Here is a 25,600-nt window from a genome sequence, read left to right on the forward strand (position 1 = left end):
AACTTTTCATGAAAAAAGTTACAAAATTTCATAAAAGTCACAACTTTTCATGAAAGAAGAAGACTAGTTTTGGAAATAAAAAAAATTAAAGAGAATCCTTGCTTGTAGTGTCGCTACATAGACGGTCCTAAGGTTCTCTTTAATATAAATATATGATATTTTAATATATGTAGTATTTTAATTAAATAACAATTCCTAATTTTTTCTCAAATTTATTTAAAAATTAGTCTTTTATTCCAATTTATTTCAATTCTAGTCACTCCAATTTATTTGAATCCTAGCCCTTCATCTCTTATGAAATCAATGGTTGAGATTAATTTCTTCTTTTCCCTATTTATAAACTATCAAAAAATCTAAACCTAAACCCTCATCTTCTTATTCTATTCTCCTCCCTGCCTTCCCCTTTGCATTTCTCTTCGTCTTCTCCTCTCCAGCGAGCTGCCATGCAGCTCCGATCAGCGGCGACCAGTGAGAGAGGCAGCAAAATTCCGGCGAGATGCTCCAGGCGGCGCTGCCCCTTCCCCCTTTTCTCCTTCCCTCTCAGATCTCTCCTCCCTCCTCTTCTACTTGTTCTTTTTTTCTCTCTCTTTACAGGACCACCAGGAAGCAGGCTCCGGCGAAGAACAGCGACAAGCAGCAACAACAACCAGACGCTGCCTCATCTCAATCTCAGGGCGAGCATCTGCGAAAGCCAGCTCCGACCAGCTGCAATTCGACGATTCTCCACTTTTCCGACGAGGACGGACAACATACTCCTGCGAGCATATCGAGGTTTTGAGACAGATCTTTAACAGATCTGTCCAGGTAAGTTTCTTTTATTAATTTCAACTTTTTTCTATATATATTTCTGGATTTTAAGATATAGATAACTAGTCTAGGCTTTTATTTCTCCATCGTTGCTTATTTGTTCTTGTGGTGATCTTTTTTCAAATGAAAAGCACAAAATCAGTAGAGATATTTACCAAAATAATAAGGATTTTTCCAAAAAAAATAAACAAGTAAGAATCTGTTAATCTTCAATTAAGCAAAAGAAGACAAATAATCAACCTAAGAAAAAAATGAACAAAGCAGACATGGATAGTTTTCCTTAACTTGTAAATGATACATTTTCATACTAAACCTAAATGCAATTTGACAGCCCGCCTCAGTACTTGTTAGGTTATTTCAGGGTCTTACCAGCATTTGAACGACAAGACAAATGTCCTCTAATAAATGCAACAATTGAAGAAAATAATGCTTTTATATATGGTTGTAACTAATCTCTCCATAACTTGTGTAGGAGTCTTCCGTTGTTAGTAGACGAGAAAGACGAGCGAGGGAGAAACAGATAGTCTCCATGGCTTCACCAAGTAAGCATCGCAAACCCCAAATGGTAATTCTTGTAATATATTTGTTGTATGTATGATTTCATTTTGTTATTTGTTGTATTTAGTAATGGAATGAAACATAGCAGAGAGGATTTAGTACTCATATCTAAGTGCTTCTATATAAAGTAAAGAGTTATCGAAACTGATTCGCTTATGAGGTTTTGATTCCTCTAAACGCGATATGGATAGAAATCAGCCCAAAAGTTTGAGAGATTTTTGTGGGATTGAATGAACCAACCCGCCTTTTGGAACCAAATATGATGCTTTTATCTATCATCAAATACATGAATAACTTATTTCTTATTCAGCTACCCAACGATGATTCCAATATAAATACATTTCGGAAACAAAAAATAATCGAAAAATAAGTTACCTTGTCGAAATGACTGGGATCAACATTGTCATCGAGGGAATGAACAGCCTCAAGCAAAAATCTGATCCCAGTCATTTAGACAAGGTAACTTATTTTTTGATTTTTTTTGTTTCCGAAATGTATTTATATTGGAATCATCGTTGGGTAGCTGAATAAGAAATAAGTTATTCCTGTATATCTCAAAGGCTAACACTTGCATATAGTTCTTCTTGGACACCATAGCTTGTCTTTCACTTTCATCTTCCATCCCCACAATGTTTTAGTTGGAATTGATGTCCTTGAGCCGAAGGTCTTTCATAAATAACCTCTTTATCTCCATTAGATAGTGGTAACATTTGCATACTCGCCACATTCTTCATGCTCTAACTAAGTGTATTTCAATAGGTATGTTGTTGATGATGATTATATTTTCACGACGGAAAAGATGGAAAAGCTCCTTCTAGTGTTGATAGTTTTATATGAATAAATTTTCAGGTGGAAAGCTCTAATCTTAAAAATTGAATTACCATCTTGTCCCTCTACTAAATTAAGAATTTAATTAAATAATAGTATTTTTATTATCTAAAGATTGAATTATATAAAATAATAAAAAAAATACATCCATAAATACATCTTCCTCATATTAAAAAAATGTAATTGACCTAAATTTAGAATGAACAATTGTCATCCAAAAATAGAAAGGAGAAACACCCTAGATAGGAACGCTTTCTCTCGTAAGGAAGTTTTCAAACAAAGTAAAAATTCAAAGTTCCTCTTTCTCCTATAAAGATCGTGATTTTTTGAATGAACAAGAATGAATCACAGTTTGGTCCTAAAGGAGGTAACAAAAAAACCCGACTTAACAAAATATAATTGAATTGGTTGGAAAATAAATAATGAATATTTAATACTAATTTTATAAAAACTAATATGTTCATGTGTAATTTTACCATTCCCTTGTATTGCTAGCACATAACCTTCTCTTCCGTGAACTTCATCAAAATAATAGAGTAGTGTCAACATGAGCAAATAATTTGCTACACACTCGATGTAATTAAATTATTATAAAACATCGTTATGTTTCTCGTAACTAAACTGAATTAATATATGATTCAGCTTACTTAAGAGAAAAAATAATATATACTAATACTAATTTAATTACATGTCAAGTGTGTGGCAAAATATGTCTTTATGTAGTACAACACAATACTTTATCATTTTGATCAAGTTTACGGAAGACAATGTTATATGTTAACAATACAACGAAATGTTTTAAAATCATGAATGAATATGTTAGTTTATATAGTATTATTATTTGATATTTATTATTTATTCGCTGACAAATTTAAATTTGCGTTAAGTCAACTTTATTTTGTTACCCCTTTAGGACCTTCTATAATTCATTTTAGTTCAATCAGAAAATCACCATATTAATAAGAGGACCTTTGAATTTATAGTTTGTTTAAGAAATTTATTTCAAGGTAAAGCGCTTCTATACAGGTGTTTCTCCCTTCTAATTTTTGATGGCAGTTCATTATAAATTAAGGCAAATCAACTTTTTTATATATATGAGGAAGACGAACTTTGATACATTAGTTTAAGTAAAACTTCCTTAACAGGATAACGATCTAACCAAAGTGAAATAAAAAGTTATGTAGGAGTTGTTCGCTGGTAGCATAGTTATGATGCTCAGCTACCCCCAAGATGCGTACCCGACTAAAGATCACAAGTGATCCCAAGCTAACTTTGTTGGCATACATCAACATACTATGATAATTTAAATGAAATAATACTGAGCGTAAGCTTTATGAAAAATGAAATTGATTGGGAATACCTATTCTAAAACTGAATATATAAGAAAACTAAGAGTTTTAACACAACTTAAAGTCAAGCTCAAATGAAATAAAGCTAAATCTAGTTATGTCTGAAATAAGCCTAACTGACTAGAAATGCTAGGACATGCCCCAGCTAGATTGAAACTAAAAATTAAAAACGAAGGGAAATAATCATGTCACGTGTCCTCGAAGGATGAGGACTCACCACTGTAACTGTTGAACTGAAGATCGGAAACCGTTCTAAACGTGATCTGGAAGCTTAAAACGTGAACCTACATCACTAGAAGATGTAGCGCAGAGTATGTGTTAATACTTGAAACGTCAAGCACATCGATATGTGGTGTTCACTTGTCCACAAGGCATGCCATTCGTTGAGTGAGTATTTATGGCAAATCAATTTACATTATTATATTTGATCTTACATTGTTTTTGGTCTATAGTAAAGATTTATGTATATTTTTTAGTTTGGACTCATTGTAGTTTTTAAGTTGTTATAAACTTGCTCAGATAATTTTACACTTTTGGGAAATGATTTACCCACATAGAAAAATATGGTCCAGTATCAACAAAGGTATCCTCATAATTTTGTAGTGATTAAATGTATTTCATATATCAGTGTTCCTTGGTTCATTTATGTTTTAGTTTCTGAATATTTGTGGATGAGTTCACGAGTAATGAGTCATTGTGGACGGAATTCTCTCATTATGGGTATTACTATGGGAGTGCCTATAGCTACTTGGCTTACGCACTCTGATCAATCAATGAATGCTTTCTTGGTAACAAACAGATGGTGAATACATCCACTATGTGGAATGTGGTGCGGAAGTTGATGGCATCACAATATAGAGTTGTGAAATATGTATAGAATTTATGCATCTATTTGTTCTATGTATGTATTTTCTATGCTGAAATTGGTGGAATAAGAAGAAAGCTGCAGGTCTCTAGTCTCTATTGTTGGAATTAATGCATTAATGTTTAGTCTTCTAAAATTGTCTCTTAGTTTTTCAAGAAGTCTCTTTAGAATTTCGTAGTACATATATTGAGTAAATTGTGATACATGTATTTAGTTATTTGTGCAAGACTTTTTCTTTTCTATTTTGAGTAGTATAAATAGTGATGTAGTTGATGATTGTAATCATCTCAAGTGGACTTAAGTATCCAATAATAAACTTGAGCATTCTCTAAAGATACTATTTCCTTCCATATTTCCTACAAATTGGTATTAGAGAAGATTTTCGTTTTTAATCTGGGTTAGGTGAAGAAAAATTATGTCATCCAAAACAAGGTGCTAATTCTTCAATTGTTCTTACTCCATTTTTTATGGAATTGATTTTGAATACGGGAAGATAAGAATGAAAACAAAGTTTAAAGTTGAAGGTTTGTGAACTATTGTTGCAGATGGCTTTGAAGAGACAGACAATGATGGTTTATAGCAGCAGAGATGAAAAATCTTGAAGCTAAGTATCGTCAAGATGCAAAACCCTTGAGAAAAATCCAAATGGGAGTCTCAAGAGCATATTTTGCAAAAATTGCTACTTGTAAAACTGCAGAGGAAGCTTGGGAATCTCTGGAAACTGAGGTGTATGGTGACAAAAAAGTACACACTATAAATCTTCAATCTCTTAGAAGAGAGTTTCAAAATTTGAAGATGATAGAATTTGAAAATATTGATGAATATTGCACAAGAGTCATTAATATTGTTAATGAATTAAGAAATCATGGTGATACAATTTCTGACCAACAAGTTGTGGAAAAGATTCTAATTAGTGTCACAGAAAAGTATGAGTACATTATTGCTATCACTTAGGAGATGAAAGATCTTTCTAAGCTTTCTATCAAAAAGTCAGAAGCATTTGCTACATTCAAGAAATTTAAATACCTTGTTGAGAAGCAAAAAGGTTGCAACATCAAAACCATTCGTAGTGATAGAGGAGGTGAATACACAAGTCAAGAATTTGAAGAATATTACAAAAGTGAAGGCATTCAGAAGCAACTTACAGCAAGGTGAACTCCTCAACATAATAGTGCATCTAAAAGAAGAAATAGAACAATTGTTGAAATGACCAGACCTATGATGAATGAGATAGGGCTGCCAAAATATTTTTGGGCAGAAGTAGTGCATACAGCAGTTCACATCCTTAACAGGTGTCCAACAAAGGCACTAAAGGACAAGACACCAATTGAAGCTTGGCGTGGAATTAATCCTTCTTCCGAGTGTGTTTGTTATGCTCATGTACCTGCTGAGAAAAGAATAAAATTGGATGAAAAAAGTAAAAAATGTATCTTTCTTGGTTATGGTGATGTGACAAAAGTATATAGGCTTCTCGATGTTAAAACTAACAAAATTATTGTTAGTAGAGATGTCGTTTTTTATGAAAAAACAACATGGAATTGGGAGGATAAAAAGATAGAGAATACTGCTATCATATCTTCAAATCAAGAAGAGGATGAGAAGGATGAAGATGTCTCTCAAGAGGGAGAAATACCAGATTCAGATGATGAAGAACCGCTTTCAAGAGGAACAAAAATATTGAGTGACATTTATTAAAAATGTAACTTTGTCGGTATTGAGTTAGAAAATTATGAAGAAGCAATAAAGCATGATATTTGGAAGAAAACCATGGAAGAAGAAATTTGGATGATTGAAAAAAAAATATTTGGGAGCTTGTGGCTATACCCAGTGTAACACCTCTTATCCAAAAAGAACCAAAAATCAGCTTTACAGAAAAATTTGTAGGTGCAACCAACGGTGGCATCGACAGACCATAGACTGACCCACGGTCCGTCCTACACATCCGTTGATGGACGGACCTGCAGTCCGTAGGTCAAGCTATGTTCCATAGTCTATTACCGTCGATTGAGACCTCATTCACCCACTCTCTGACAAGAGCCACAGATGACCAACACGGTCAAAAGGTCTGACCGTAGGTTGGAATTAGCACGCAGTTAAAGGGGAAGTGCAGTTGGGTCAACTTCAAATGGTCATAACTCGTAGAACAAAATGAATTAGGTGTCCCATGACCTATCTAATTAGCTTTCCATAGCCATCGACTTTGCTAAAATCTGACCTCCAAGTAAAAAGTTATGTCCATTTTAGTAAAGGCCTGTCGAACAGGCCCAAATGATGGACCGTTGATGGAACGACGGACGGTCAGTCCTGGTCGCCGTTTGGTACGACAACACTTTAACCAGGGGTGTTTTGGTCTTTTCCCATTTCGTTTAAACCCTTAGATACACCATTTTGACTCTAAATCATCAGACTTTATTCAGTTTAATCCAGAAACATAACTAAAACTTATCTAAATCAAATCATTTATCAAAACATAGAAAATTAGAAGCAAGAAAGGAGAAAAAGGCAAGGCTCCAGTAGTTCCATCCACAAAATCTAAGTGTTTCTCCGTGAATTTCATCACCAAGTATGTGGGATTTCACTACTGGGTTCCTTTCACCCATTAGGTCCCTAGTTTTCAGCCAGATTCTTGATTCACATATCATGATTAGACATAGGGTTTCTAGCACTTCAACAGAACTTCATGAACTTATTAGTTATATGATCCAAATTAAATTATCACGTTATTACACAATTTATTGCAAGAATTTCAGAACCCTAGCTATGTATTCCTTTAGTTCTTGAATTACACAAGCTAGATTAGATATTTCAGCTATTCATTTATTTATGCCTCAGTTTTTAATGCATCATTATCAGTTGAAATGTTGCATTCTCAGTTTGCATGTTCAGTTTTGAGCTATCTAGTAATTAAAGAAAACTCAGTCACAATCAGTTAGTTATATAATTTATGGGAGTAGCATAATACCGAGTTGGATTTGGGTTCAGCGTACCCAATTAGTCGCAAAACTACTAACCAAGTAGGTTGTAAGTCCCCTCTATGGGCAATCAGTTTACTGATCACGCCAACTTGCCTTTATACCATTGGCAGGGTATATTGAGTCTTCTCAATGGGGTATATACATCAAACTCCATATTTAGCTCTATAGTTTTATTAACGGCTATTAGTAGCTCCCACATTTCAAATAGACTCTCTTGCATTAACCATTTATCTGTATACTCCGTATCCAGTTTCAGCATTTTATAAATTGGTCAATGCATTCAGTTATCTCATCATTCATAATCTATATCGTGTTAAGATTATTATACTTGCTTATGCTTGTTAAGTTATGTATTATTTTAGCTTTATTTTATCCTTCATGCTTAGTACCTTTCAAAAACTGACTCATACATGCGCTACATCTTCTCGTGATGTAGGTTTAGGTTCTCAGCATCCAAATCACGCATAGATCGATTCTCCGATCTTTAGATCAGCAGATTCAGTGGTGAGTCCTCATTCTCCGAGGACAATCGTCCTGAGTTTCTTTTCACTATTTAGTCTTTTAGTTTCAATTTTGCTAGATTTAGCTAGGGCTTGTCCCAGTACTTCTAGTCAGTTAGAGGCTTATTTCAGACATAGTTAGGTTCACCTTAGTATTGAGTTAGTCACTTCATAGTATTAAACTCATTATTTTCAAATATATCAATTTTAGCATATGGATATTCCCCATCTTTTCATTATAAATTATGATTTAGTTTCCTGCATAAGTTTATTATCTTTAGTATGCTCATGATCATGCTAGCAGGTTTAGCTTGGGATCACTTGTGGTCCTAGGTTCCTTGTCTGCGTCTCGGGTCTAGCTCAGGGCGTGACACCCAGAAAAAGAGAAGTTGTAAGTCTAAAATGGATTTACGAAATCCAACTCAATCAGGAAGGAGATATTCAAAAGCACAAAGCAAGGCTGGTTGCAACAGGTTTCATGCAAAAACCAGGTATTGATTTTTATGAAACTTTCTCTCTAATTTCTCGTCTTGAGACAATTAGAACTGTAATTGATGTTGCTGCACAAATGAAATAGAGGATATTTCAACTTGATGTTAAATCTGCATTTCTGAATGGAAAACTTGATGAAGAGATTTATGTTGAGAAACCTCAAGGATTTTTTGTTCAAGGGGGAGAAGAGAAAGTATACAGGCTAAAAAAAGCTCTTTATGGGCTGAAGCAAGATCCAAAAGCCTGGTAAAATGAAACTGATAGATACTTTCTAAAAAAAAATTCAAAAGTAAAAGTGAAGCCACTTTGTATGTGAAGAAAGAAAATGACAACATTATCATTGTTTGTCATTATGTGGATGATCTGCTCTTTACAGGAAATAATGTAAAGATGATACAAAAATTCAAGCAGGATTTGATGCAAGCCTATGAAATGAGTGATCTTGGGTTGCTAAATTATTTCTTGGGCATCGAAGTTTCTCAAGTGTCAGAAGGAATTTTCATTTCTCAAAAAAAGTATAGTAAAAGTATTCTTCAAAAATTCAAAGTGATGGATTCCAGGAATGTGGTCATACCATTAGCAGCAAATGAGAAGTTTAGAAAATATGATGGGAAAATGAAAGCTAATAGCTCACTTTATAGGAGCTTGATTGGAAGTTTGCTATATCTTACTTCAACAAGGCCAGATATTATGTTTGCTGCTAGTTTATTATCTAAATTCATGCAAGAACCAATCCAAGTGCTTTTTGGAGCTGGAAAGCGTGTTCTATGCTACTTGCAAGGAACAATGAAGTATGGGATAACGTACAAATTCGGTGGAGATTTGAACTTAATTGGTTAGATAACATGAAGAGTACTTCTTGCTATGCTTTCTTATTTGGATCAAGTACTTTTTTTCTTGGTTATAAAAAAAGCAAAGTGTTGTTGCTTAATCCACTGCCGAAGCAGAATATGTTTCAACATCCAAGGCTACTTCTCAAGCTATTTGGCTTAGGAGAACATTTGAAGACATTGGTGAAAAACAAAAAAGAGGGATTGTTCTGTATTGTGATACAAATGAGCAATTGCAATTGCCAAGAATCCAGTCATCCATGAAAGATCAAAGCATATTTCCATCAAGTATCATTTTATTCGAGAAGCACAAGAGAAAGGCAAAATTCAGTTGCATTTTTGTTAGACAGGAAAACAACTTGCTGACATCTTCACCAAAGCATTTCCTAGAGAAATAATTTGCTATCTTCGAGAACGCATTGGATTTATCAAGAAAATACATTAAGGAGGAGTGTTGGAATTAATTCATCAATGTTTAGTCTTCCGAAATTTTCTCTTAGTTTTTCAAGAAATCTTTTTAGAATTTTGTAGTACATGAATCTAGTAAATTGTGATATATGTATTTAGTTATTTGTGCAAGACTTTATATTTTCTATTTTGAGTAGTATAAATAGTGATGTAGTTAATGAGTAGCATAATCCAGTCATCCATGAAAGATCAAAGCATATTTCCATCAAGTATCATTTTATTCGAGAAGCACAAGAGAAAGACGAAATTTAGTTGCATTTTTGTTAGACAGGAAAACAACTTCCTGACATTTTCACCAAAGCATTTCCTAGAGAAAAATTTTGCTATCTTCGAGAACACATTGGATTTATCAAGCAAACACATTAAGGAAGAGTGTTGGAATTAATGCATCAATGTTTAGTCTTCCGAAATTTTCTCTTAGTTTTTCAAGAATTCTTTTTAGAATTTTGTAGTACACGAATCTAGTAAATTGTGATATATGCATTTAGTTATTTGTGCAAGAATTTTTATTTTCTATTTTGAGTAGTATAAATAGTGATGTAGTTAATGTTTATAATCATCTCAAGTGGCCTTAAGTAGCCTATAATAAACTTGAGCATTCTCTAAAGGTACTATTTCCTTCCATATTTCCTACATCTACGAGCAATTCTCGTTCTTGCGTTGATAGTATGTTTAACTAATAAGTAATTGTCTATGTATGTGTATATTTACAACTTATTTAATATGTATGCATAGATGTCGAAGCAAAACCAGTATAAAAATGATGTGCTTTCTTAGGTATATTCTCACCTAGTTACTTATGTTTTGCAGTTTAAAATTTTTAAATGACGATAGAAAAAGTTGTTGATCGAGGAAGAATGTGGACTGAGACTGATAGGAGAAAAGATAGAAGTTATGTAACTGAGGTGACTAAGGAGATTGGGGTAAGTATTCTTTTTGTAGATCATTACTCGAGTAGATGTTTATAGTAGTGCACAAATTGGGAATTTGGCTTAATAATGACATGAAAGCTAGATCAGAAGGTAGTGGAATAGTAAGTAGCTTAGTATTGTCGTACATTTATGTGGGAGAGGCAGAGGGTAGTCTCCTCTGCTTATCGTCTTTGTATCCGGTAGTAATATTTAGTATTTACCTAGTATCTTATTAAATAGACATAGAATCCATTGAGATAAAGAAGATGAACAATTTTATAAATCCAACATACAATCCACTAAGACATAAAAAATGTCAATGTTTGCGTATCCGAACTTCTAAAAATAGTCTATTTTTAGAGAATTCGACATGGATGCGACATAAAAAGTAAAGAGTCCGCACAACTTAGATATAAATGAAATATAAGTATTTACTATTTTGTAAACTAAATGGTCGAAGAGTAATCTTGATTACTATTTCTTTTTGTATTACTGAGTAATGCAGTTGTAACTAAAATTCGATTCAAAAAGCGTATAATACATCTTCCACATATAAATAAAGGTATTTTTCCTCGATTTAGAATGAAATCTCACCCAAAAATAGAAGCGAGAAACACCATAGATATGAGCGTTTTCTCTCGTAAGGAATCTTTTCAGACAAACAAAAAATTGAAAGTTCCTCTCCCTCCTATCAAGATGTGATTTTCTGATTGAACGAGAATGAATCATAGCCGGTCCTAAAAAGAGGTATCAAAAAATCGACTTAACACCATATAAATTAGTTAACAAATAAATAATGAATATCAAATTATTATATCAAATAGTAATAATATATAAACTAATATGTTCATGTGTGATTTTACCATTTCCTTGTATTGCTAGTATAGGCCAAATCAATCTGTGACCCCCTAAACATGGCACCAATTTTTACTTAAACACTTCAATTAGGCGATGTTCTTTTTAGACACGTCATGCAGGGTTATGTTGTGTCGTTTTGACACTTTTCTGACAATAAACAAAGAACTAAAAGAGAGTGTAATATACTCGTTGATGACGTGACAAACAATCAATTAAATAATTACATGTGTTATTTTCAGTTTAAAAAAATAATAAAATATATTTAGTAAATAAATTAAAAATATTATTCTAAGAAAATCTCTTATTTCATTACACTCAAAATCTCTTTTGTGCTTTTTTTTCTAAAAAAATTCTTTTCTTTTACTATTTTTCATATTTATTTATCTTTTTCTTTTTTGTATTGTGTTTTGGAAAGAAAAGAGGGAGATGAAGGCAGAAAAAAAAAGAATAAATATGAAATATGGGTGTTGGTATCCATTTTTCCAAAAAACAAAATGGAGGGAGGGGATGGTAGATTTAGATAAGTAATACAATGAAGAAGAAGAAGAAAATGACTTAAAAACGAATTTGAAAAAAAAAATTGACCTTCAATAAAGGAATTTAAGATTGAAAAAAAAGTAGGGGGTGGTGGCTTGAAAAATGGAGAAGAAGAAGAGAAAATAAAATTAAAAATGGCTAAATTAAGTCTTTCACACGCTATTGTTGAGTGTATCACTCACTTTGACATGTTAGCAAAAAGTGTCAAAATAACAGGATAGAACCCGATATAATGTGTCTAAAATGAACATCGCCTAAGTGAGGTGTCTAAGTGAAAATTGGTGTCAAGTTTAGGGGGCCACCGATGAATTTGGCTGCTAGTATATAACATTTTCTTCCATGAACTTGATCAAAATGATAGATAGTGGCACAACATGAGGAAATATTTTACTACACACTCGACATGCAATTAAATTATATAAGTCATTGTGATGTTTTTCTTCATTATCTGAATCATATATTATTATTATCTAAAGTGGGAAGCTCTTGATTTTGTGAAGTGACAAACTAGTAATCCAACTTTAAATATAAGAGTTTTCCACTTTAAATAATATATTATTTGACTTAATTAAGAGAAATATAATAGTAGCTTATACTAATTTAATTGCACGTCGAGTGTGGGCCAATCAATTTTCTCACATTGTGCCACTGGTATATCATTTTGATCAAGTTAATGAGAGAAAACGTCATACAGTAGCAATACAACGAAATGGTAAAATCATACATGAATAAATTAGTTTATATATTATTATTATCTGATATAATATTTTGATATTCATTATTTATTTGTTGGTCAATTTATATTAACGCCACGTCAATTTTTATATCTCTTTTAAGATAGACTATGATTCATCTTATTCGATCAAAAACCTACATCTTGATAGGAAAGAGTTTAATATTTTTATTTGTTTGAAAACAACCTTACAAGAGAAAACACTCTTATCTTGGGTTTTTCTTGTTACTATTTTTGTGGCAATTCATTTTATGTAGAGCCAAATTACCTTTTCTTTTTTACGAGGAAGGTGAAGTTTCCAAAAGATTATAAATACATATTCCTCATATAGAAAATGTCACACTCAGAGCTATCCCCGAGACGTGGATACGACCTAGGATCACAAATGACTCAAAGCTAACCTTGTTGGCAATTTGACATACATAAACATACTATGATAACTGAAACGAGATAATACTGAGGGTAGGCTTTATCAAAACTGTAAGTGATGAAGAATACCCATTCTAAAACCGAATATATAAGAAAACTAAGAGTTTTAACACTACTGAAAGTGAAACTCAAACGAACTAAAGCTAAATCTAGCTATGTCTTGAATAAGCCTCTACTGACTAGAAATGTCGGTACATGCCCTAGCTAGATCTAGCAAATACTCACAATAAAGACTAAAAACGAAGGGAAATAATCAAGTGACTTGTCCTCGAAGAATGAGGACTCACCACTGTAACTGATGAACTGAACATCGAGAACCGATCGATCTAAGCGTAATTTGGAAGTTGAGAACCCAAACCTACCTGAAGAGAAGATGTAGCGCAAAGTATGTGTCAGTACTTGATACGTCAAGCACATCGATACTCAATTGTGTGCAAGTCATGCCATTCATTGAGTGAGTTTTTAAGGAAAACCGGCTTCCTTCATTCTATTTTATGATCTTACATTGTCTTTGGTCTATAGTTAAGATATATGTTTAATTTTTAGTTTGGACTCATTGTAGTTTTTAAGTTGTTATAATTCTATGCTTTTGGAAACTGATTTGCAGACAGAAAATATAGCTTAGCGCCAAAAAAGGTATCCTCATAATTTTGTAGTGATTTAATGCATTTCATATATCAGTGTTTATTGGTTCCTTTATGTTTTAGTTTATCACTTATAAAACTAGTAATGTTAGTTAGTAAGCTAGAAAAGTGAGGGAGTGTTTGTGGATGAGTTTCTGAATAATGAGTCATCTGGACGGAATTCTTGCATTAAGAATAGTACTATGGGAGTGCCTATAGCTGCTTGGATTACGCACTCTGATCAATCAATGACTGCTTTCTTGGTAACAGAAATGTTAAAAGTAGGCCTGATTGTGAGGGAGTGGCAGAAACGCGAGGAGATGGTGACTGCATCCACTATGCGGAACGTGGTGAGGAAGTTGATGACATCACAAGATAGAGTTGTGAATTATGTGTTGGATTTGTGCATCTATTTGTTGTATGTGTGTATTATCTATGCCAAATTTGATGTAGGAAGAAAGCTGCAGGTCTCTAGTCTCTACGAGCAATACTAATTCTTGTGTTGATAATATGTTTAACTAATAAGTAAATGGTTATAGATGTGCAAATTTACAACTTATTTGATATGTATGCATAGATGCCGAAGAAAAACAAATTTACAAATGATGTGTTTTGATAGGTGTATTCTCAAATGGCATAAGGAAAAGTTGTTGATCGAGGCAGAATGTGGACTGAGACTCATAGGATAAAAGATGGGGTAAATATTCTTTCTGTAGACAATTACTCGAGTATATGATTATAGTATTGCACTATTTGAGATTTTGTTCTTTAACTCAATTTTACTTAATTATAACCCTAGATAAGAAGGTTTGGTGGTTGAAGATTAGGATAGTGGAATAGTAGGTAGCTTAGTATTGTCGTACATTTATGTGGGAGACGCAGAGGCTAGTCTCTTTTGCTTATCGTCTTTGTATCCAGTAGTAATATTAGTATTTACCTAATATCTTATTTAATAGACATAGAATCCATTGAGACATCAGAAGATGAATAGTAGTATAAATCCGACAAATAATCCATTGAGACATTAAAAATGTCAATATATATAGTATATTTTTAGTAATAAAATCATTATATCAAATAGTAATAAAATATAAACTAACTAGGTAATTTACCCGTGCTTAGCACGGGTATAAGAAATCTTTCTAACCTTTTGAACAACTTTACAAATGATCGACTCTTATAAGAAAAAAAAAGTAAATTTTCGTAGGTTTTTAGAACATTTATAGACAAATTACACGATTTTACATTATTTCATGTCTAAAAAATTTTAAATATATAATTAATGATTTAAAATATCTTGATATCTAATTATTTTTATATTTTACATAATTATCATATTATATGTTTGATGATATAATATTCTTGTAAAAGTTGAGTGATATTTTTATGTAGCGATTAATAATAACTTTTTTATATACATGAAAATATAGAATATGATAATTCTATGGTTATCATAACTCCTTGTGTAAAAAAATTTATGCTAATATTTTTTATTATCAATATTATTTATAAATAAGTTATGCCTGTTAAAAACTATACACCGCAACAACATAAATAATATTTTTAGAGACAATCTACTTGTCTGAGGTCAAATTTTCTCCAATTTATGTTAATATTACTTTGTTATTCTAAGAAAAATTTGTACAAGGAGAAAAATATATTTTGAACAACAACAAAATAATATTGTTGCCCTTTAGAAATTCATTCTTCATTAAACTCTAGAAGGCCCTTCCGGATTCTTCATCAATGCAACTTTACGACTTTTTAGGAATATTTATTTATGATTGTTACATTATGAAAGTACACATAAATTAGAATGTTGTATTGTAGACTCATGTTAAAGAAACATTTTTTAAAATTAAAAAATTAAAAATGAGCTAACCTAGATAATTCGAACACTCACCAATGACTTGGGACATAAAGGACAAAAAATCTATATTAATAGACATATCTTTTATAGATTGAAATATTACTTTTATTTAGAGTAGGTTTTGCTTCATATCCTTCAAATTAAGCTTGACTGAAATAGTCGTAACTCACAACAAAAATATTTAGAAGAGACGAATGAAAAGGAAAAATAAGGAAAACATTAAAAGGACTAAAATCGTTATCATAGTCAGATTATGTACATACAAACCAAAAAGAATCAATATAATTGTAAGGAGACAACATAAAAGTGAGAAAAACATACATTAAAGGGAGTAAACTATAGGATATTCAATGATGATAACAAATCATTCTAACCAGAAAAAATTTTATCTTTTGAAATAACATACCTCAAAAAACTGAATAGCATTTCAATCAACTTTTAATCCTTAAAGTAATCATAATGTCGAGTGATAAAATTAGGGATAATGCACAAGTATCCCCTCAATCTATGCCCGTATTCTCAGAGACACAGTTATGCTATAATAAGATCATATTACATCCTTGAACTTATTTTATTAATAATTTTCTAACCTTTTCGACCTATGTGACATTATCTTGTGGGCCCAACGCTGGTTGACTTTTTCTTTCAAGCTAGTGCCACGTAGGCTGAAAAGGGGTACAAAATTATTTATATAATAAGTTTAGGGGGGTAATAGGACCTTAGTATAGTATAAATGTGTCTCTGGGATTTCAGGCATAGGTTGAGGGGGTACTTGTGCATTTTTCCATAAAATTAAGTATAAATAGATAAAAAAAAAATATAAAAATAATATGGGCATGTATAGTTATTAACTCTCAGAGGATTTTCTGAAGGACACAAAATCACATCCTTATATGTTAAGGAATAGCGTTGTTGTTGAAGAGATATGAGATTTGAAAAGGCTTTTTAATGTACATCCAACAATTTCAGTAGAGAAAACTTGCTTGAATATTCAATTGACATTTGTTATTTAATTTTTACTAACATATACTTATAATAACAGCTGTACATAAACATAAATAACAAAGTTTAAAGCATATACTCAAAAACAACAACCAATAAAATAAGCATAAACTAATGAGTGTAAAAAATATACCAGGATATGTAACATTGAAATAAAACATAATGATACAAATCGAGCCCATTGTGTGCACATTGTAATTCTCTATTTATAGACAACAAATGCTACTTGTAAAAAAATGATTAATGTGTCTTATCGGAAATGACACAATTCTTTAGAAAGTTAAAACCTTTCAGAAAGGGAACAATATTTCGTAAAAGTCGCAACTTTTCATGATAAAAGTTTCAACATTTCATAAAAGTCACAACTTTTCATGAAAGAGGAAACCTAGTATTGGAAATAAAATAAATTAAAGAGAATCCTTGCTTGTGGTGTCGCCACATAGACAGTCCTAAGGTTCTCTTTAATATAAATATATGATACTTTATTATATGTAGTATTTTAATCAAATAACAATTCCTAAACTCTTTTCAAAGTTATTTAAAAGTTAGTCTTTTATTCCAAATTATTTCAATTGTAGTCACTCCAATTTATTCAAATCCTAGTCCTTCATCTCTTATGAAATCAATGGTTGAGATTAAATTCTTCTTTTCCCTATTTATAAACTATCAAAAAATCTAAACCTAAACCCTAGTCTTCTTATTCTCTCCTCCTCCCTGCCTTCCCCTTCGCTCTTCTCTTCCTCTTCTCCTCTCCAGCGAGCTGCCATGCAGCTCCGACCAGCGGCGACTAGTGAGAGAGGGAAGCGAAACTCCGGCGAGATGTGCCAGGTGGCGCCACCCCTTCCCCCTTTTCTCCTTCCCTCTCAGATCTCTCCTCCCTCCTCTTCTCCTTGTTCTTTTTTTTCTCTCTCTTTGCAGGACCACCAGGCAGCAGGCTGCGGCGAAGAACAGCGACCAGCAGCAATGAGCCAACGCCAGCAACAGCAACCAGATGCTGCCTCATCTCAATCTCAGGCGAGCATCTACGAAAGCCAGCTCCGACCAGTAGCAATTCGACGATTCTCCTCTTTTGCGACGAGGACGGACAACATACTCCGTCGAGCATTTCGACGTTTTGAGACAGATTTTAACAAATTCTTCCAGGTAAGTTTCTTTTGTTAATTCCAACTTTTTCTTATATACTTCTGGATTTTAAGATATTCTGAGTTATTTGGGTAGCTCCATCTTGTTGATTCTTAGAAAACTAGTCTAGGCTGTGATTTCTCTATAGTTGCTTGTTTGTTCTTGTGGTGATCTTTTTTCAAATAAAGAGCACAAAATCTATTAAGTACAAGTGAATTTAGAAACCCTAACATGTAAATCATACATTTTCATACTAAACCTAAATGCAATTTGCATTTCCAGCCCGCCTCAGTACTTATTAGGTTATTCCAGGGCCTTACTAGGATCTGACAGACAAGACAAATGTCCTCTAATTAATGCAACTCTTGAAGAAATAATGCTTATATATATATGGTAATAATTAATCTCTCCATAACTTGTGTAGGAGTCTTCTGTTGTTCTCAGACGAGCGAGGGAGAAACGGTCAGTCTCCATGCTTCACCAAGTAAGCATCGCAAACCACACATGGTAATTCTTGAAAAATATTTTTTGTATGAATGATTTCATTTTGTTATTTGTTGTATTTAGTATTGGAATGAAACATAGCGGAGAGGATTTAGTACTCCTATGGTCTACACCATCTATTCAGTTGTTTGTTACACATCATTTTGTTATTGTTATTTTTCCTATATGTGTATTCCTTTTTCAAACTATTTGGCATGCTTTATTTATGCTGAGTTGTTTAGCAACAAGTCGGGGGTCAGATATGTTTATACTTTATCCCAGCTTGTGAGATTTTACTGGGTATCGTTGTTGTTGTTATTATTATTATGGTATACCTAAACTATTTGGAATTAATGTGTATATAGTAGGAGTAGAACTTTTTCTAAGATAGTCACTTGATTTTTAAAAATTTCATTTTTTCAGATTATATTTTGTATAGCTACAACCCCTTTTGGATTAACAAAGTAATCCATGTTTCCAATGTGTACTAAGTCGATTCATTACAGCATCTTAGGTGATTCTACTTAAAATTTTGATGATTGTTGACAAGTGCATTTTGCTATTTATCTTAGTATCTTTGTGTTCCCTATCTATGTGATTCTCTACAAAGTATAGATTTATCGAAACTGGTTTTGTTTGTGAGGTTTTAATTCCTCTAAATGCGATATGGATAGAAATCAGCACAAAAGTTTGAGAGATTTTTGTGGGATTGAATGAACCAACCCAACTTTTGGAACCAAATATGATGCTTTGATCTATCATGAAACTCTAAGATATACGTATGCATACTTCAAAGGCTAACACTTGGGTATAGTTCTTCTTGAACACCTTAGCTTGTCACTCAATTTTGTCTCCAAAATTTCTAAATTTATCTTTCACTTTCATCTTCCATCTCGGCTTTGTTTTAATTCAGAGTTTCCTTCTTTTTTTTAGTTGGATTGATGTCCTTGAGCCGAAGGTCTTTCGTACACAATCTCTTAATTTTCATGAAATAGTGGTAAGATTCGCATATTCTCTACATTCTTCATACTCTACTAAGTGAGATTCCATTAGGTATGTTGTTGATGATGATTATATTTTTACGACGGAAAAGATGGAAAAGCTCCTTCTAGTTTGGCAGTTTTATATGAATAAATTTTAAGCTGGAAAGCTCTAATCTTAAAAATTGAACTACCATCTTGCCCATCTACTATATTAAGAATTTAATTAAATGATAATATTTTAATTATCTATAAATTGAATTATTTAAAATTATAATACATCCATAAATACATCTTCCTCATATTAAAAATGTAGTTAAGCTAGATTTAGAATGAATTGTCACTCAAAATAAAAAGAGTGAAACACCCTAGATAGGAGTGCTTGCTCTTGTAAGGGAGTTTTTAATGTTCCAAGTAATTAAATTCATAATGTAGTTGAGGTTGGTAACTACCTCCAACGAGACCATAATGATGGGACATGTCGTTACATTTATATTTCTTCTTGGACGCCTTGTAACTCAATTTTATCTCCAAAATCTATCCGTTGTCACATGACTGATTTTTCTTTCACAAAAAAAAGGATTTGTAGCCTCTTTCGAAGCTACAGAGCTAACAAAATCCAAGAAGAGTTCTAAATTAGTTGTCAGGGTCAGTTTGGACCAACTAAAAAGGCTAACTAGACATCTGCCTCGCCATAGATCTCTAGAAGTTTAAATTCCATCAAAACATCTTTTGTTCCTCTCTGTCAATAAACACTAAAATATTGACACCAAAATATAGCACTAGGGATCATTAAGTTCCCAGTCATTTAGGTTTCTCCTGAACCTTTTATCCTGAATGTTATCTGATTTGTTGGATGCTATGGTATAATTTGATTCAGTTGCAATGAGGTGGAAATCTTGAAATTCCTCACCCAAAGTTGTGTCTCCCAACCATATGTCCTTCCAAAATTTGATGTGAGATCCATTGGCAACTCTAAATGTGACGTTCCCTGCAAAATCTGGCCAAAGTTTACCGATGCTTTTCCATAGAACAACTCCATATGCATCTGTTGAGACATTTATAGACCAGTGAGTAAGCTCATCATGTTTAGATTTGATCACCTCTTTCCACAATCCAATGTCTTCAGTTCCGTACCTCCATAACCATTTTATCATCATGCTTTTATTTGTGAGCTACAAGATCTTTAATACCCAAACCTCCTAGAGATTTCAGTTGTGTCAATTTCGCCCATTTAACATAGTGAAGCATATGATCCTTGCGGTGTCCTTTGCATAGAAAATTTCTTCTCATGCTATCGAGCTTTTCGAGAACTTTTGCTTGAATAGGTAAAAAAGGACATATTATATGTAGGGATGTTATCCATTACACTATTAATCAATATAACTCTTCCTCCAAAAGAAAGATATTGCATTTTCCATGTTGCGGGTATTTTTTCAAATTTCTCAATTATTCCCAATCATATATCATTAGCCTTTAAATTCGCACCTAAAGGAAGCCTAAGATAAGTTGTTGCAGCACATGATTTCGGTTAGCTCTCCCAAGTTTACTGAATAGACAGTGCTTCGTGACGTATTTGTGTATAGTCCAGCAACAACTTCAAAAATGTGCAAAATCAAGTTTAGCTTAATAACTAGTGATCTATCTACCCGACAAAAAAAACAGAGTATCATCCGCATACAACAGATGTGAAATTGTGACATGCTTTTTGGAGCATCTTAATAAGGCCTTCCATAGCAAGGATGAAAAGAAAGGGAGAGATAACTGATCTAGATTTAGAATGAATTGTCACCCGAACTTTAAGGAAAAACAGTCTAGATAGAAGCGTTTTCTCTTGTAAGGAAGTATTTCAAACAAACTAAAAATTTAAAGTTCCTCTTTCTCCTATCAAGATGGTGATTTTGTGATCAAACAAGAATGAATCATAGTCGGTCCTAAAAGAGGTAACTGAAAAAATCCGACTTAACACAAATATAAATTGGTTGAAAAATAAATAATGAATATCTTAATTATTATATCAAATAGTAAGAATATATATACTAATATGTTCATATATGATTTTACCATTTTCTTGTATTGCTAGCATAGACCTTTTGTTTTATGAACTTGATCAAAATGATGAAATATTGGTGCAGCATGAGGAAATATTTTATCACACACTCAACATGCAATTGAATTAGTACAAATTACCGTTATGTTTCTCTTAACTATGTTGAATTGATATATGATTTAACTTAATTAAGAGGAAAATAACATATACTTATACTAATTTAATTGCATGCCAAGTGTGTGACAAAATATTTCTTTACGCTTTACCACTACTCTATCATTTTGATCAAGTTTATGGAAGAAAATGTTATGTGCTAACAATACTACGAAATGCTAAAAAATAATGCATGAATATGTTAGTTTATATAGTATTATTATTTGATATTCATTAATTATTCGCCGACAAATTTATTTTGGGTTATGTCAATTTTTTTATTAACTCTTTAGGATCGACTATGGTTCATTTTTGTTCGATCAGAAAATCACAATCTTAATAATTTTGAATTTTTAGTTTGTTCAAAACTTACAAGGGAAATCGATTCAATCTAGGGTGTTTCTCCATTCTATTTTTAGATGGTGATTCATTCTAAATCGATGCAACATTAACATTTTTTATACGTGGAAGATGGACTTTGAATTATTAGTTAAAGTAAAACTTCCTTACCAGGGCAGCTATCTAACAAGAGTGAAAAAGGAGTTATGTAGGAGTTGTTCACTGGTAGTATAGTTATGAAACTAATACTATTTCCTGCCAAATTTATCAACTACTTCTTTAGCATTTTGTTCCTTTAACTCTATGTTCAAAGATGACAATTAGTCTTATGTTATTTTCTCCAAGATAAACAATGAACTCTTTTGCTTATAAGAGTTATAATTAAGTTCATAATGATAGTTGAGCTTTGTCAGTACCTCCTCTAAAAATGCAAAGTTTCTCTTTTCTCCTATAAAGATAGTGATTTTTTGAACGAACAAGAATGAATCATAGTTTGGTCCTAAAGGAGGTAAAAAAAAGACCCCGACTTAAGACCAATATAATTGAATTGGTTGGAAAATAAATAATGATTATTATATAGTAATAATATAAAAACTAATATGTTCATGTGTAATTTTACCTTTCCCTTGTATTGCTAGCATATAACCTTCTCTTCCGTGAACTTTATCGAAATGATAGAGTAGTGTCAACAAGAGGAAATAATTTGCTACACACTCAATGCAATTAAATTAGTGTAAATCATCGTTATGTTTCTCTTAACTAAATTGAATTAATATATGATTTAGGTTACTTAAGAGAAAAAATAATATATACTAATACTAATTTAATTGCATGTAAAAGTGTGTGGCAAATATCTCTTTATGTAGTATCACACACTACTTTATTATTTTGATCAAGTTTATGGAAGACAATGTTATATTTTAACAATACCACGAAATGTTTTAAAATCATGAATGAATATGTTAGTTTATATAGTATTATTATTTGATATTCATTATTTTTTCTGACAAATTTAAATTTGTGTTAAGTCAATTTTTTGGTTACCTCTTTAGGACCGTCTATGATTCATTTTAGTTCAATCAGAAAATCACCACCTTACTTTAAATTTTCAGTTTGTTTAAAAACTTTTTTTCAAGGAAAACGCTCCTATCCAGGGTGTTTCTCCCTTCAAATTTTGGATGGCGATTCATTCTAAATTAAAGGCAAATCAACTTTTTTTTATATGAGGAAGATGAACTTTGAATCATTAGTTTAAGTAAAACGTCCTTAACAGGGTAATGATCTAACCAAAGTGAAATAAAAAGTTATGTTGGAGTTGTTCACTGGTAGCATAGTTATGATGTTGAGCTACCATCTAGACGCGCAACCGCCCTAACATCACAAGTGATCCCAAGCTAACTTTGTTGGTATACATAAGCATACTATGATAACTGGAATGAAATAATGTTGAGCGTCAGCTTAATGAAAACTGAAAGTGATTGGGAATACCCATTCTAAAACTGAATATATAAGAAAACTGAGAGTTTTAAAACAACTTAAAGTCAAGATCAAATGAAATAAACCTAAATCTAGCTATGTCTGAAATAAGCCTAACTGACTAGAAACGCTAGGACATGCCCCAGCTAGTCTGAAACTAAAAATTAAAAACGAAGGGAAATAATCATGTCACTTTGTCCTCGAAGAATGAGGACACACCGCTTTAACTATTGAAATGAAGATCTGGAACCGATCTAAACGTGATCTGGAAGCTTAAAACCTCAACCTACATTTACTAGAAGATGTAGCGCAGAGTATGCGTTAATACTTGACACGTCAAGCACATCGATATATGGTACTCACTTGTCCACAAATCATGCCATTCGTTGAGTGAGTATTTATGGCAAATCAGTTTACATTAATTCTATTTGATCTTACATTGTTTTGGTCTATAGTTAAGAATTATGTATATTTTTTAGTTTGGACTCATTGTAGTTTTTAAGTTGTTATAAACTTGCTCATTTAATTTTACACTTTTGGGAACTGATGCACACGTAGAAAATATGGTCCAGTGTCAACAAAGGTATCCTCATAATTTTGTAGTGATTTGATGCATTTCATATGTAGTGTTCCTTGGTTCATTTATGTTTTAGTTTCTAAATATTTGTGGATGAGTTCATGAGTGATGTGTCATTGTGGACGAAATTCTCTCATTAAGAGTATCACTATGGGAGTGCCTATAGTTGCTTGGCTTACGCACTCTGATCAATCAATGACTGGTTTCTTGGTAACAGACAGATGGTGAGTTCATCCACTATGCGGAATGTGGTGAGGAAGCTGATGACATCACAGGATAGAGTTGTGAATTATGTGTTGGATTTGTACATCTATTTTTTGTATGTATGTATTTTCTATGCTAAATTTTGTGGAGTAGGAAGAAAGTTGCAGGTCTCTAATGTTTAGTCTTTCGAAATAGTCTCTTAGTTTTGCAAGAAGTATCTTTAGAATTTCGTAATACATGTATCTAGTAAATTGTGATACATGTATTTAGTTATTTGTGCAAGACTTTTTGTTTTCTATTTTGAGTAGTATAAGTAGTGATGTAGTTGATAATTGTAATCATCTCAAGTGGTCTTAAGTAGCCTATAATAAACTTGAGCATTCTCTAAAGATGCTATTTCCTTTTCATATTTCCTATAAATTGTTATTTCCTTCAATTGTTCACTCCATTTTTTGATGGAATTGATTTTCAATACTGGAAGATAAGAATGAAAATTGAAGCTGAAGGTTTTTTTACTATTGTTGCAAATGGATTTGAAAAGCCAGACAATGATGGTGATCTTACAGCAGCAGAGTTGAAAAATCTTGAGGCTAAATATCGTCAAGATGCAAAATCCTTGAACAAAATCCAAATGGGAGACTCAAGAGCATATCTTGCAAAAATAGCTAATTGTGAGACTGCAAAAGGAATCTTGGGATTCTCTTGAAACTGAGGTGTATGGTGACAAAAAGGTACACACTAAAAATCTTCAAACTCATAGAAGAGAGTTTCAATATTTGAAGATGATAGAATCTGAAAAAAATTGAAGAATATTGCACAAGATTCATGGATATTGTTAATGAAATGAGAAATCATGGTGATACAATTTCTGACCAACAAGTTGTGAAAAATATTCTTATTGGTGTTACAGAAAAGTATGAGTACATTATTGCTATCATTGAGGAGACGAAAGATCTTTCTAAGCTTTCCATCAAAGAGCTAGTTGGATCATTTAGTGCATATGAGAAGCGAAGATTTTTTCGTGAAGATCAACCCAAAGAGACGACTTTCAGTATAAAAAAAATGAGAATTCTCAAAATTTCTCAAAAAATCAACAAAAGAAGAACTACAAGCCAAAAAAGAAGCAAAATCATGATGGTTCTTCCCAAAAGGTTGAAGAAAAAGGTGAAAAAAACTCTAGTTTATTTGTAAAGTTGACTAATCACAATGCAGAAAAATGTTGGCACAAAGGCAAACCCCAATGTAAAATTTGTAAAAACTTTGGCCATGTTGAAAAGGATTGCTAGCACAAGATATGAGAGCAAGCAAATTTTTTGTGAAAAACAGGAGGAAGAAAAGGAAGAGAACCTTTTCTTTGCTTCTAAATCTGATGCTTCAATAAAAAGCAATGAATAGGTATGTCGATAGTGGCTATAGTAATCACATGACTGGAGATGAAAATGTTTTCCTCTCAATTAATAATGACATCATTACTGAAGTGAGAATGGGAATGGAGCCTTAGTTGATGTAAAAGGTAAAGGTATTATTTTGATCAACATGAAAGGAAGCGGAAAGCAAATTACGTAGGCTAAAAAAAGGTAG

General features: G+C 32.4%; 1 protein-coding gene across 19 annotated transcripts; it reads left to right on the top strand.

Moving 5' to 3' along the window:
• Positions 1-351: 351 nt before the first annotated feature.
• On the top strand, positions 352-25,320 carry LOC104645037 (uncharacterized). Of its 19 annotated transcripts, none has more exons than XM_069292486.1 (11): positions 352-804; positions 1,280-1,372; positions 4,953-5,558; positions 7,819-7,886; positions 8,187-8,373; positions 10,483-10,595; positions 14,383-17,778; positions 18,182-18,264; positions 19,174-19,237; positions 24,561-24,750; positions 24,930-25,320. In XM_069292486.1, the coding sequence occupies exons 7-10, from the start codon at positions 17,401-17,403 to the stop codon at positions 24,723-24,725; spliced, it is 690 nt and encodes a 229-aa protein (XP_069148587.1). In that variant the 5' UTR covers positions 352-804; positions 1,280-1,372; positions 4,953-5,558; positions 7,819-7,886; positions 8,187-8,373; positions 10,483-10,595; positions 14,383-17,400; the 3' UTR covers positions 24,726-24,750; positions 24,930-25,320. The 19 variants fall into 19 exon arrangements, 17 of the variants coding, with proteins under 17 accessions (XP_069148587.1, XP_069148591.1, XP_069148588.1 ...); XM_069292490.1 differs by lacking the exon at positions 4,953-5,558 and adding an exon at positions 2,125-2,214 and having other exon boundaries at positions 1,280-1,349; XM_069292487.1 differs by having other exon boundaries at positions 1,280-1,349; positions 8,184-8,373.
• The last annotated feature ends 280 nt before the right edge of the window (positions 25,321-25,600 follow it).

This window comes from Solanum lycopersicum, chromosome 12 (genome assembly GCF_036512215.1).
Source record: "Solanum lycopersicum chromosome 12, SLM_r2.1".
NCBI lineage: Eukaryota > Viridiplantae > Streptophyta > Magnoliopsida > Solanales > Solanaceae > Solanum > Solanum lycopersicum.

Coding starts and splice junctions, on each gene's coding strand:
- LOC104645037 (XM_069292486.1), top strand. CDS start 17,401: ATGCAGCTCCGACCAGCGGCGACTAGTGAGAGAGGGAAGCGAAACTCC. Junction 17,779..18,181: donor ATTTTAACAAATTCTTCCAG/GTAAGTTTCTTT, acceptor TAACTTGTGTAG/GAGTCTTCTGTTGTTCTCAG. Junction 19,238..24,560: donor TTAATTTTCATGAAATAGTG/GTAAGATTCGCA, acceptor GGATTTGAAAAG/CCAGACAATGATGGTGATCT.